The sequence below is a fragment of the Sphaerodactylus townsendi genome, linkage group LG09 (genome assembly GCF_021028975.2).
Source record: "Sphaerodactylus townsendi isolate TG3544 linkage group LG09, MPM_Stown_v2.3, whole genome shotgun sequence".
Lineage (NCBI taxonomy): Eukaryota > Metazoa > Chordata > Lepidosauria > Squamata > Sphaerodactylidae > Sphaerodactylus > Sphaerodactylus townsendi.
The window spans coordinates 72,386,972-72,401,329 of NC_059433.1; the positions used below are offsets into that span (position 1 = coordinate 72,386,972).

At 42.2% G+C, this 14,358-nt stretch overlaps 1 protein-coding gene across 12 annotated transcripts in view; it reads left to right on the plus strand.

Moving 5' to 3' along the window:
* Positions 1 to 14,358, plus strand: part of ASAP1 (ArfGAP with SH3 domain, ankyrin repeat and PH domain 1) — a 159,268-nt gene that overhangs the window by 103,698 nt on the left and 41,212 nt on the right. For 9 of the 12 annotated variants that reach the window (XM_048507378.1, XM_048507388.1, XM_048507389.1 and 6 more), the window contains exons 11-13: positions 2,487 to 2,495; positions 2,925 to 3,025; positions 3,915 to 3,984. In XM_048507378.1, the coding sequence (XP_048363335.1) occupies positions 2,487 to 2,495; positions 2,925 to 3,025; positions 3,915 to 3,984 (180 nt within the window). The remainder of the gene's footprint in view (positions 1 to 2,486; positions 2,496 to 2,924; positions 3,026 to 3,914; positions 3,985 to 14,358) is intronic. The other 3 variants (XM_048507379.1, XM_048507382.1, XM_048507391.1) reach the window with 1 other exon arrangement.

A 14,358-nucleotide genomic window follows, 5' to 3' on the forward strand; every position in this document is an offset into this window, starting at 1 on the left:
GTTGATTGATTTTTTTCATCAAGTCTGTTAAAGTGCGTAGCTCAGATTGGGTCTTCTATATTATTGGGTACATTGTTACCTTGCAAGTCATCTGGAAGGAACCTTAAAAAAATTGCCTCAGGTGAATCGATTGATGTAAACCTCTGTGCTTTGGTTCCAACATGACATTAACTGAAATGTTAACACAGAAAGTGAGATGACAAGTTAACGTTTGTGTTTGATTCTGACGAAATATGCTGCATAAATCTTTCTTTAAAAGGCACCTTTTAGAGTACCTAAAAGGCATATGGCTCAGTTCTGTGAAAAAAAAGAGAGAGTTCTAATTATAGTTGTAGCAGATGGTCTGCTTAGTAAGCCATAAAAATTGTACCTTGAAGAGAAGCTAGCAAATATCAGTCCCCAGTCTTGCATTAAGGATCATAATTATGTACGTTTTGTAGTGAGAAACTGAAGTTTGCCAAACCTTTATAATTAGCACAATTAAGACACATCTTCGTTACAGTGTGGTATTTTAGTACTCTTAGTATTATATGATACTTTTATCTACAGTATAAAATATTAATATTATTTTGTCTAAAGTAACCATCAATGGCTTCAGTCTGCTGGAATTTTCCACAAATGGATGGGATTTCCATCCACAGAGCTGGACTTAGCCACTTCCCCCCACCCCAACACTGCAACCAAAATGCTATTCCTGAGGAAATGCCCCCCCCCCCCCGAATAGTATAGGGAGGGTTCTGGATTACTTCAGTTTGTGCTAAAAACAACAACAACAACAGCGATCTGGCAAAAGGGCTGGTCACATTCTTTCAAATCATTAAAAGTCTCAGTATTCCAAAATAGGGTATTTTAATAAAACAACCTTTTCAGTGACAAACACATATCAGGATCCAGAGAGGTGTGTAGACAGCACAATAAGTACAGTGGTGCTTCTGTGGCTTATTCCTTGGAAATGGCCCTGCCCATTTGCTAACCATTGCAGGGATTAATGTGAAGCTTGTACAAAAAAAGGGAGACGTCTGGTGCATTTGCAGGCACTTTGGAGAATGTCTGGGCCCTGGGCATGTAAAATGGCACAGTAGCTGTATCGTTGCTTAGCTGACTCAAAATTACGTTTTAAAGAGCTCCTTACTTTAACTGTCGATTACCATTCAATCACAGTTTTTAAACTTATGGAGGACCTCTGCCTTAAGACTGTTCAGGGTCACAAATGAAGAAGAAGAAGTTTAGATTGATATCCCCCCTTTCTCTCCTGTAAGAGTCTCAAAGGGGCTTACAATCTCCTTTCCCTTTCCCCCCGCCCCACAACAAACACCCTGTGAGGTTGGGGGGGGGGGGGACTCCGAAGAACTGTAACTAGCCCAATAGCTGGCATGTGTTGGAGTGCACAAGCTAATCCCCAGATAAGCCTCCACAGCTCAAGTGGCAGAGCAGGGAATCAGACCCGGTTTTCCAGATTAGAGGGCGCCTGCTCTTAACCACTACACCACACTGGTTCTCAAATGAAGAGGAGAGGAGTCCTTTGAATTGTGCCTCTGCCAAACAACAGGCTTGTGATACCTGGAAAAGAGGGAGGCGCAGGTGTTGATTTTTTCTCAGCTGCCCCAGATTTCCCATTCCCTTCTCCCCTAACCGCTCTTTCCTGTAAGGTAGAAAGGCAACTAATCAATATTCAAATAAATAAGGACTGGGCTTTGATTAGCATTGCTGCAATTAATTATTGTTTTCTTTAACTCTTTGTAATGTTTTAAATACTGTAATTAATGGTGCCTGAGATATTCACCTTCACAATGAATATGTGCATACATGTTTGCTTAGCTGGGAGGAGAGGAAAAAGGTCATTGCAGAATTTTAAAAAAAATGACACTAAAACAAAAACATCAGTATCGATTATACCAATATTTACTTTCCTGAGAGAAAATCTAATAGGTCAGAATCTTGGTTTTTAGAGGTTTTCAGAGACCATCTATTAAAGTAGGAAAATGATCTTAACTATCAGTTTTGTTTGAAAAGGTAATAAGAGTATTCTTCTGCGTTTAGAATTTGCCACGTGCTTACTGTGGAATTTAAATCTCATATGATGAAAGCTGGTTGTCCTTAAATAAATAAACTATTTTAGCATTATTGTCTTGTGGCATCTTTTTACTGGTTACCTTCTTTACTGGTTACCTTTTTACTGGTTACCTTCTTAGGAGGGTTACCTGGGAATGCCACAAAGTCACAATGGTTACAGAGACGCTGCCAAAAGTTTCCTGAGAAGGAAATTTACAAAACACCACACCACATTTCCCACCATGCAGTGGGTAATGGAATATCCATACATGCCTGTTCCTTGCTGCTGTTATTATGTAATGTTGCTACAGTGCAAGTAATATAAATGAAGAGACTGCAAAATGAGCAGGAATATTTATCTTTTGTCAAATAATGCTGTCTTAAAATGTTCTGCTTTTTTCTTCCCATGTTGCCTTTGCCTTTCCTGATCGAAGTCTAGGAGAGTAAGTCAATGCTTTAATAAATCAGTGCTTTTGTAATGAATTTGCAGACATTTCAGTTGCCGCATTCTTTCATCAGGTGTGACTCTGTGTTTCCATCTGTGTGTATAGATACATGCGCACGCACATAGGCCTGCACCCACATGTACATGGGATTCCATTCCATTTTTCAAACCATAAACTAAATCCAGTAGCTGATTGTAGTAAACCTAAATAAATGAGGTAATTGTCTACATACCATGCTGCATGCGTAGCTTACTTGTTTTTTGGACTGTTTTTGCCATCTCGTGTAATATTATTTGACTGCAGTATTCCATAATTCTCATTTAAAGCCTTCATCATCTTCTGGAAATATGCCTTGATTCTTTACTGCTCAAAATGTTCCATATAATGAACTGGGAGCTTTATGCAACTGTTTTGTTCGTTTTCTAGGATTCCCAGAGCAGGCAAGGAGGCTACAGCATGCACCAGCTTCAGGGAAATAAGGAATATGGCAGTGAGAAGAAAGGTTATCTTTTAAAGAAGAGTGATGGGTATGTACTCTAGAAAAAGCATAATGTTACGCAGAGAACTGTGTATTACTATTAAACGGGCGATTAATTTATTTCATGTCACAGATCCATCTTGCAATTCATTCTAATCTAGCTCATGAGATGTTCCACAATTCAATTACATTTTAAAAATCTGTTCTGGAAAGGCATGTTTTTGGTGACTGTTTCAACGTTTGAAGTCCACATTAAATTTCGACATATGCATAAATGAAAAATATGTCATAATGAATTTCCATTGCTTCCCCAGTGGATTTATATCATGCTTTGGGCAAGGTATATGTGTGTGGGAGAGTGTATGTGAAGTGTCGTCAAGTCACAGGACTTGTGGAGATCCCATGGGGTTTTTAAGCAAAGGGGTTAAGTCAAGGTGGCTTGTAGGGTTGGAGGAGCTGGAGATAATTAATAAGTGCTCACTGGATATTGATTTAGCATTATCAGTTACTGCTTAGGTTTTAGTGCTGGTTTTAAATTTTTGAATGTGATTGCCTGGCTGTTTTAAATTGATGTGTGTAAGCTCCCCCGAGCCTGGCCTTGGCTGGGAGAGAGCGGGGTACAAATATAATAAAATAAATAAATAAATGTATCGGAGGAATAGGAAACTCCCCCCCGCCCCCAAAAAACAAAACAAAAGTATAAACCCTGCTATCAAAGCTCTCACAGACCAGGTGTTGATTTGAAAACATTCATGCGGAGATATAGATTTTGTCACAAAATCCACCCTGATGGAAATTCATAATTATCTTTAACTTATGCTAATGAGTATAATCATGCTATGTTTCTTTAGAACACATCACGGAAGCAATGTGGTTAACTTGTGCAGAGGAAACTAGTAAATATGACTGTTAAGTATGTCCCTTTATTTAAATTTTAGGCTAAGGAAAGTTTGGCAAAGAAGAAAATGCACTGTCAAAAATGGCATTCTGACAATATCACATGCAACTGTAAGTAGCATTTGTACCACAATTGAACTTTGTTCCATTGTATAGAATGAGATGAATAGGCTGCATTGGCAGATTTCTCTTACTGAAATCGGCATTATTTAAAGTGTTGGCTGGCACAATTGTATTTTCAGATTATCACCACAAGGTATTGTGCGAACAGACAGAATTTTTTTATTTACTTGGCAGTTTGCCCGGCTTAAATTCCTGTACCCTTCATTCATGCAGGTATAAAATATGCAAGCTCTGTCACTTCTGCTTTGAATAATAGGTGGTGTTTTTGTGCACTTGACTACAATCTGATTGCTAAATCTCCCAAATGAACAAACTAATGTTGAGAGGAAAGGGGACTGTATTTTTTAAAAATTGCAACAGCTACTGTCTCGTGTTGCTCATCCTACGGTCCAAAAGTTAAAACTGTGTGCTCAATGTAAATCAAATCCTTGTTAAGGGTAAAAAGTCTTATTAACAGCTGCTGTTCTTCACATTTTAAAAAACTTTTTTCTCAAGCTGAGAAGGACTTTGTTTTCCCTTACTATCTTCTCCATCTCTCCCATATACCGCGTTTCCCTGAAAATAAGACAGGGTCTTGTATGAATTTTTGCACCAAAAGATTCATTAGGGCTTATTTTCTGGGTAGGGGAAATACGGTATCTTCACAATTCATTAAGGCGGGCTCTCAGCAGCCCCTTTGCTTCCCCATCACGTGTGTTGCAAGCTGCATCCTCATTGGCAGGGAGCACCCTGCTGGATCAAGTCATCCTGATCTGTAACTACCGGTAGGGCTTATTTTGGGAGTAGGGCTTATATTTTAAGCCTCCTCCAAAAATCATGGTAGGGCTTATTTTCAGGATAGGTCTTATTTTCGGGGAAACACAGTATATGGAGACCAACTTTACGCACCTGCGCATATGCAGTCAGTATGTATTCATAACTATAAGGTATTATAATATCTGTTTAATCAGTATTGTTTTAAAATTTAATTGGATTTAGATACAGTTACATTTGTCTTTATTTATGGCCACTTTTGGTTGTTGTTTAATTAGACATGCCGTATTTACTGAGCTGTTTGGCACAATTTAGTAAAGCCTAAAAAACACCTTTATATAGGAACTGTATTGTTGCTCATTTTAAGGTTCATCTCATTTTTATCTCACCCTTTCTCCATGAATCTCAGGGGTGTATCTGTGAGTCTCCTCTTCCCCATTCTAGCCTTAAAACAACCCTAAGAGGTACGCAAGGCTAAATGAATGACTGGCCCAGCAAGTTTAGTGGCACAATCAGGATTTGAGCCCAGGTTTCTCATATGCTAGTCCCACACTTTACCTCTACACTGCACTGGCACAACATTAATTGTGCACATATTTGTTTCAGTGTTTCCTAAAAGTGATTGGGGGAAGGGGGTCAGAACTATTGTCAGGTATATTTAGGTGAAGGTGGAGGGACAGTTGGTGGCAGAAGCATCCACAATTTGAGATATGCAATTGTCCCCACATTACTCATGGAAAATAGTGAAGAAACAACAATTGATAAAGGTTAAAGCAGGAAGTTCTAAAACAGGATTACATCTGAGCATCAAGAAGATGAAAACAATTAATGGGGAATCACGCAACTTTAAGGTTGATGAAGAAACTGAAATTGTTCAACATTTTCTGTTCTTTGACTTCATCAAAGGATTTGTCAGTGGCAACCAAGTTCAAGTGGAGTCTTTGGAGGTTTTTAAACTAAGGCTGGAGTGCTTTGATTGTGTCTTCCTTCATGGCAGGGGGTTGGATTCGATGGCCCTTGGAATTTTTTTCCAACTGTATGACTCTTATCAAGTTTATTCCTACCATAGTATTCCTTATTACTATGCATGGGTGTGAAATCTGGACAATGAAGAAAGCTGCCAGGGAGAAAGTAGATACCTTTGGAATACGGTGTTGGAAGAGAGTGTTATGGATACAGTGGACTGCCAAAAAACACACACAAATAAATGGGTTCTATACCCAGTCAAGCCTGAACTGTCCCGAAAAGCTAAAATGATTATACTTCTTGTACTTTGGTCACATAATGAAAAGACAGAAGTCACGGAAAAAGACAATAATGCTAGGAAAGGTCAAAGGCAGCAGGAGAAGAGGAAGACCCAACATCAGATGGATAGGCTCCACAAAGGAAGGCCCGTTCTGCACGGGCCATATACGGCGCCCTGGGGACGGCAAAAACACCGTCCCCAGGGAGCCGTTCGCACAGGCGGCGCTGCTAAAATGCAGCAGCGCCAACCTGGCTCCCCTCCACCACCCCCAGGGCGGCGTCCAGGCCACCTCCAAAAACCTCCCCTCTGGAGGGACGCGGAAAACAGCGCATTCCCGCAGGCGCGGTGCAAACAGCACCAACAGGAACACGCTGTTTTCCTCGTCCCTGTCCCTCTCACCTGCGATGCGTCCTGCGTCGCTCTACTGAACTGCTGAGACCCTCCCTCGCTGTCCTCCGACCCCTGGAGGTCGGAGGGCAGCGTGGGCGGGTCTTAGGAGTCCAGCAGGGCGACGAAGGCGACGAGGTGAGTGGGGGGGGGATGGGGAAGAGGCGGCTCCGTGTGGAGCCGCCTCTCCCAACGCCGACCTCACGGGGGGGAGCCTTCGCACGCCTTCCCGTCACGAGCGGCCCCCACCCCTCCACCAGCAGAATTCTAGCCGGTGCAGGGGCGCCCTTTCTGCAGTGCGGAAAGGGCCGAAGCCATGGTCCTCAGTTTGCGAGACTTGAGCAAGGCTGTTAAAGGAAGGATGATCTGGAGGACATTGATTCCTAGGGTCACCTTGAGTCAGAAGTGACTTGATGTCAGTTGTGGTGGTATCACTGTTTTTCCTTCTAGGTAACTATTCCAATGCAGGACTGGAGGATTTAGATCCATATGTGTTCATTTATACAGTATTTACCTACTTGGGTTTCCTTTGGAACACAAAAGATTTGGCATCTGGAAAACAGAGTTGTAGAAATAGGCTGTCTTGGTTCTTCCCTCTGTTCTTCTCAACTAGTCACGATACTTACCATTTATGTAGCACTTTTATGTAGTACAAATCTTAAACTGTTCAAGGAGAAAGGGATATTCTGGAAAAAAGAAACATTCTCTAGAGGGACATTGAGAAAACCTAATAAGGAAAAAACGGGATGATGAACAGGCAGACACAACAGAGAACAAAGCGATAGAATAGACAGAAAGCAAGATCAGAAGGTATTTGTATAAAAATAAAACCACTTCGATTCGCAGAAAATTGATGCGTGTGTGACAGTGAACAAGTACAGTGATTTGTGGTTTCACAAGTCTGGCACTTTGCATGTATGGAATAGGTGGAAATAAACATGGGTGTAGCAGCTCGACACTTGTTATGTAGAAAAGGAAACTGTCATTTGAAAGGTTTAAAAAGCCCACCGTGGAGATCTTGCTGACACGTAACCCTTGAAAGTATCATTGTTTTATCTCCCAGAATTTTTTTTCTTGACTGCACAGCGTTTGGTTTTCAATACAACCCAATTCCCCGCGGTGTAATTTGTATCATTAGCTCTATCTTTGATGGGTTCTGGTCACTGCACTGAAGAAATGTCTGATGTGAACATTTTCAGAACCTGTTTGAGGTTTTAGAAAAGCAAAAATGTCATGTTGTTCATAGAGACTTCTTGGTTCTGAAGATCAGGAGCTTGTTTTAATAGACTGTAGTTTGTTTTCCTGACAGTTTAATTGAGAGGTCTGCAACCTCCGGCTCTCCAGATGTTCATGGACTGCAAATCCCATCAGCCCCTGCCAGCATGGCCAATTGTAGTCCATAACATCTGGAGAGCCGCAGGTTGCAGACCCCTGGTTTAATTGGATAGGTTAACAAATTCGCCAGACTGAAGGGAAAGTGAGCTAACTTTTCAGTGAATTTTAAAAGTACATTATTTGTACTAAATAGAAGGAATACTTCTTGGGGAGCGCTTCCACCATAGATGGACGGAAGTCTGCTTGAGAGCAGTGTCACATGAACTAGGTCAGTGGTGGCGAACCTGTGGCATGGGTGCCAGAAGCAGCACTCAGAGCCCTCTCTGTGGGCACGTGCAAACAGAGTGCCTTCCCCCCCCCCCCCCCCACATCTAGGCTGGCCTAGAAACGCTGGGCTTGATTATTAGCATAAACCTAAGACCTACTTTTTGGGGAAGCAGTGTAGGTCCCTGTTAAACCCCACTGATTTTCATGCGGAGAACTAAAGCACGATCCTTTACCTGGGAACAGCTCAGGTTTGTTTCGGCAATGGGAAGCACTTCTGCATTGAAACCTCCTGAGGTCATGGACCCGTTGGAAGAGTTGCACGGTTGCTTCAAAGCAAAGCCACCGACTACCACCAAACTTACTCCTGAGTAACGCACGCCTCTGAGCCAACCGTTTTTTTTCTAAACTAAAACTAAAACATTAGTATTCAAGTTAAATTCCGTGTTGGCACTTTGCGATAAATAAGTGGGTTTTGAGTTGCAATTTGGGCACTCGGTCTCGAAAAGGTTCGCCATCACTGAAGTAGGTAAATGCATTGCTTGCTAGATAACTTTTTAGATTAGTCATCCTTTGCCACCTCCTTTTTTACCTTTGAATAGAGAAATTCGTAAGAGGAATGAGAGTAGGCGTTCAGAAGTAATAATGAATATTTTTGAGTTTCAGTGTGTACTTTGTGGATCGATTAAATTGTTGTTGGCATTATGCAACTCCAGTACTAATAAAACATTTGCTAATCTTCTAGCAATATTTGGAAGATTGGAATTGCCTTTCAACCTCATGCACTTCTCCTCTTTCTCTCTCCCATTTGCGTTCTTCCTCTTCTCTATCTTTAGCATGAACAATGGCTAATTACATCTGTGAATGCTAACTGTGGTTAAATCAGGGTATGAAGTAGAAGAGTTGTTTTTATACCCCTCTTTTCTCAACTGCTCTCAAACTCCTTTGCTGCCCCTCCTCACACACAACTTGTGAGGTAGGAGGGGCTGAGAATGTTCTGAGAGAACTACGACTGGCTCAGGGTCACCCAGCAGGCTTCACATGGAGGAGTAGGGAATGAAACCGGTTCTCCAGATTAGAATCCACCGCTGTTAACCAACACACCGTTCAGATGCAGCTTTCATCCCCTGGTTTACAGCTCACTAATGGGTAGTGTTCAACTTGGTGCAGCGGTGTAGCCCTGAAAAGAGAAGGAATGGGAAGATCTGATTGGAAGAAATAAGCAAGCCTTAGAGGTGGTCCTGGTTCCTTAACTATCCCAAAGAGATCAGACAGTGTGATATCTGCTCTGAACTGTAATAAACTGTGGATGAGGCATCCGCTCTTCTCCCAATCTTGTCTTCCAGGTATCTTGTATACCTTGATTCTTTGATCATAGCTTCATGTCAAAGATCTGCATGTGAAAGGAAGTTCATTGATAAGATTTTTTTGTTCCCCTTCCCTGACATTGGACTCCTTGAAATTTTGCTCCTGGGCATCAGGGGAATCCTAATTCAGAGGGACAAAGTAGAGGTTTATAGTTCCTCTTCCCAGCAAAGTGCCATTCCACTGACTTAGCACCTCAATAGCAACAAACATGTTTGAATCCAGTCCCATGTCTGAAAAGCATTCATGGAGTTCCCACCTTGAATTTTGAAGCCGAGAGATTCCATTCCTGGATTCACCTGCAATATAGACATAAATTTTGTGTCTCCTGTGGGTTACCGCATAATAATCGGGAGAGATTGCTGGACATTGAGGTTACTGAATGAATTATGATACAACATAGACAGAAGCAGCATGATAGTTTCTGCCTGCTTTTCTCTGCCTTGAATTTGCCTTCTTGCAGGAGGTGGGTCAGCTAATTTAATAACGCATGCTGCGACATTAGAGGATTTTTGAAGGCCCAAATGCTCCATCTTATGTATTGTCAAGGCTTTCACTGCTGGAGTCAACTGAGTGTTGTGAGTTTTCCTGGCTACGTGGCGGTGTTATGCAACAACCTCTAATTGTTAATGTCAAGAGGGACTGGTCATTGTAGGTTTACGTTTACAATGCAAACCTATTGGAACCAGAGGTCCTTTAAAGACTTTAGTCTTTCTGTTGCGATGCCCAACAAAAATGCGCACTCCAAGGCTGTGTGTTCTGCTGATGGTGCCTGTAACTTTTCTGTAGCATTCAGAAAGTATTGTGATAGATTTTTAACACATCACGAAAATGAAGGAGATGTGGAGCAAAAAGATGGATGAGCTGAGCCTTGGCCATTTTTTCAGTAAATAGCGATGCGTGATCTTTGCTTCTCCTCGTATGCGTAATGTCACTTAGTGCATATCTTAGCCTATTATTCTCTGTGTTAGCAGTATGAATATTAATATATCATCTCTCCAGTCTTATGTAACTACTTGACTTTCATGAGTCAAATTCAAATGTAAAAGAAATGCAAAAAGAGATGTTAAATCTAATGAAATCTGGCAGGTGTAGAGGCTGGAAGGAGAAGGTTTTGCTTAAAAAAATATCAGGCCAGGCTTTTTCAGAAACGTAAAAATAGCAAATGGTCATTTGAATGTCGAAGTAGGAAAATGTCATTCTTTCACCATGCAGATGTTTTGTTTCCTTTGCCATGTAAGCATATAAACCATACTGCAAATATGTTTTTAAGATTATAAGCCAAAACACAATACACTGTTACCAGCTGTCTCATCTCTGCTACCTTGTTCTTTCTAGCACAACTGAACATTTTTGCCAATTTTTTTGTGGTCACCCCTTTCTGGAGTACATGACCAGCTATCATGCTGTTTGGGCAAGTTGTAGATGTTTATGAAATGGGTGGTGCTGCTCCAAAGGTTGAGGACAAAATTGGTCCTGCCTGTGCTGGCTGAATCTTGTATTCAGTTGGTGGGATTCAGTGTTCAGTTTTGCAAAGCACTGTGACATTTCTGCTTTATTTGTTCTTCTGACTCTTGCAAAGTTTCACATGTAGGTCTTGGTTTATTAAAACAAACTCCCTTGCTTCTTCTTTTCCATTGTTTCTAAATTAACTCGTAGGTAAACAAGTTGGTCCAAGGAACAAATCCAAAAACAGTAGGATAATAAGCTCTGGGACACCCGCCAATCTCAAGAAAGCGACACACATCGCACTGGAAAGCTTACAATTATCTTTCTTAAAATCTTGATTTATCCGGGTTAGTATAGTGGTTAGAATGTTGGGCACAGGTTTCAATCCCCACTCCACCACGGAAACTTGCCGAGTCACTTTGGTCCAGTCATACATTCTCAGCCTGACCGAAATCACAGGGTTGTTGCAAGGATTAAACAGAGGCGGGAAGAACAACACCAGTCATTTTTTGTCCCCCGTTGGGGAGAAACATGAAGTATAAACAAAGTATAAACGAAGTAGCAGCAGTGGCGTAGGAGGTTAAGAGCTCGTGTATCTAATCTGGAGGAACTGGGTTTGATTCCCTGCTCTGCCGCCTGAGCTGTGGAGGCTTATCTGGGGAATTCAGATTAGCCTGTACACTCCCACACACGCCAGCTGGGTGACCTTGGGCTAGTCACTGCTTCTCGGAGCTCTCTAAGCCCCACCTACCTCACAGGGTGTTTGTTGTGAGGGGGGGAAGGGCAAGGAGATTGTCAGCCCCTTTGAGTCTCCTGCAGGAGAGAAAGGGGGGATATAAATCCAAACTCCTTCTCCTCCTCCTCTTCTTCTTCTTCTTCTTCTTCTTCTTCCTCTTCTTCTTCTAAATAAATGATGAAATCTCCTAACTTAAGTCACTGCTCCTTTAAGTAACTTTTGTGCATCTGGTGACGTGGCCAGTAGAAGTCGCACATCGCAATGAATTTGTTAGCTTTTAATGCGTCACAGGACCCTGTCTCATTTTAGGACACACAGCTAAATACTTGTAACAGGGTTTCTGATATCAGAAGAGGCTTGAGCTTCCTGAATATACGCAACAGGCACCCTTTTTGCCCACGACTACTACACCGAACCTTTGTGTGTTTGTGAGTCTTCAGATGGTTTCTGACCCAGGGCGCTTGAAGCAGTTATAGGGTGGGATTTAGGATCTAAAGGTTGCTGGGCCAGTCACCAACTCTTAGGTTTACTTCTTTCACAGGAATGGGTGTGAGGGTCGAATGTGGAAGAAAAAAAGATGTCAGCTATTCTGAGCCCAGGGGAGGAAGTACGGTTTAAAATGTTAGGTAGAAGGTGGTAGAAGCTACTTATTCCGATAGATTCCATAGTCACCAGAAAGCAGCAACAAAGGTCATAGGCCCCGGTGCGTCCCAGTGGAAAGATAAAGGAAAGACTATCATTTGCTTTTCCCAGTTTTCCCAGAGTTATTTCTGTTTTGAAAACAGAAGTGTAGCAGCTGTTCAAATATGGTCTGTTTTGGCTCTTTCACAAATGAAGGATAGATTTTCTCCTTTTGAAAACACTAAACTAAAGTGTTGTCGAAGGCTTTCACGGCTGGATTCAATTGGTTGTGGTGGGCTTTCCGGGCTGTGTGGCCGTGGTCTGGTGGATCTTGCTCCTAACATTTTGCCTTCTACACAAGATGCACCAGATCACAGCCACACAGCCCGGAAAACCCACCACAACCAACTAAACCAAAGGCTTATCAGTTTGTTCTTTTTGAAATGTAACATTTATGGTCTGGTTTTAGTCTACTACAGTAGGTTTATCTGATACGGTTTTTGACTTACCGATGACAGTAATAGCTGTTTGTTGGTCTGAAGGCTGAAATACCACTACATTTGCTTTATGTCAGGGCATTGGGGCCCAGTCCAACGTAGAGCGATGGAATACCCTTTAAAAATATCTTTGTCATCCCTCACAGCTCTGAACCTTGCAAAGGAGAAGGAGCCTGGAAAAATGGCAAACAGCTCTCACTACTGGGGTGCTGTGTGGTTTCCGGGCTGTATGGCTGTGTTCTAGCAGCATTCTCTCCTGACGTTTCGCCTGCATCTGTGGCTGGCATCTTCAGGAGATCTCTGAAGATCCTCTGAAGATGCCAGCCACAGATGCAGGTGAAACATCAGGAGAGAATGCTGCTAGAACACGGCCATACAGCCCAGAAACCACACAGCACCCCAGTGATTCCGGCCATGAAAGCCTTCGACAATACATTGAACAGCTCTCACTACTTCTTTGTGAAAATAATACTGGACGGAAGGATGAAGCCCGCCCTTCTCTGTCAGTATTTGGAGTTGTATGGGGCAACAAAGATGTTTTAATGGTTAAGTCCCTGCTCTCACATTGAACTGCAATTAGAGTCAATAACCATTAGGCTATATATGCTGCTTGTCTTTTTCTTCAAAGCAGCAGTGCAGGGTTGCTAATTTAATCAGAGAAGCTGTGCTGGGAAATCAGATGTTTAACTCTTTTCTCTCGTGACATTTCCCTGATCTAAATTGCTCCCTCCACTGCTGTTAGCCCCGCAGGTCAAGGGGAATACCTGCACAGCTGTCAAGGGGGTTCCCAAGAGTGCCGTATAATTGAGTTTGAATCGAATATATGAGCTACTGAGGAAGGCAGCAGTTCAGCCCGCAGTCAGCTGTGGTTGGCTTTATGGTCTTTTATTGCGATAGGTGCTTTCAGAAGAATTTTACAGCATGCAAGGAGATTGGCGGGTTGCATGTTTTATCATTTTGTAGTGATGAGATTCCTGACGCTTCCTGGATGACGGAGCCGAGCCACACAACCAGAGGTGGGATCCAGCAGGTTCTCACCAGTTCCCAAGAGTGGGTTACTAATTATTTGTGTATGCCGAGAAGGGGTTACTAATTGGGTCAGCTTTTCCGTTAGAAATTCCATTAGGTCCAAAAATCATAAAGTCCTGTTGTTTCCTATGTGGCTGGTTAGCAAAGGTAGAAAACAGGATAATTCTCCCTGTTGAGCTGTTTTAAAAACATGTTTTAGAAATAGGGTAAAGTTCCTTGTTTAAGGAAAGTATCCTTCTTTTGATTTCTAGAAACAAAATTAAGTATTTGAAAGTCTTAAGTATTTGACAGGCAGTCAATTAGAAGAGAAGTAGTTGTTTCTGTTGGCAGTAGACGATAGGACTTGCTATAATGAGTTTAAATTTTGGACAGAAAGATACCAGCTGGAAATTAGGAATTTTTTTTTTACAGTAAGAGTTTTTTACAGTAACAGAGAAATTATTAATGCCCCACCCCCGGAATGCCCGCCCATGCCCCTGTCGTGCCCCGCCCAGCCCCATTGGCGCTACGCCACTGTTTGAATCCCACCACCATGGGAACCTGTTACTAAAATTTTTGGATCCACCACTGCACACAACACAAAGATTCGGGCCACTGTTGCTCTTCCTTCTAATATAAATTTCAGCTCCATGTTAGCCAGAGAGAAGGTGGATGGGCTACTTTGTTAAATGGTTGCTAAC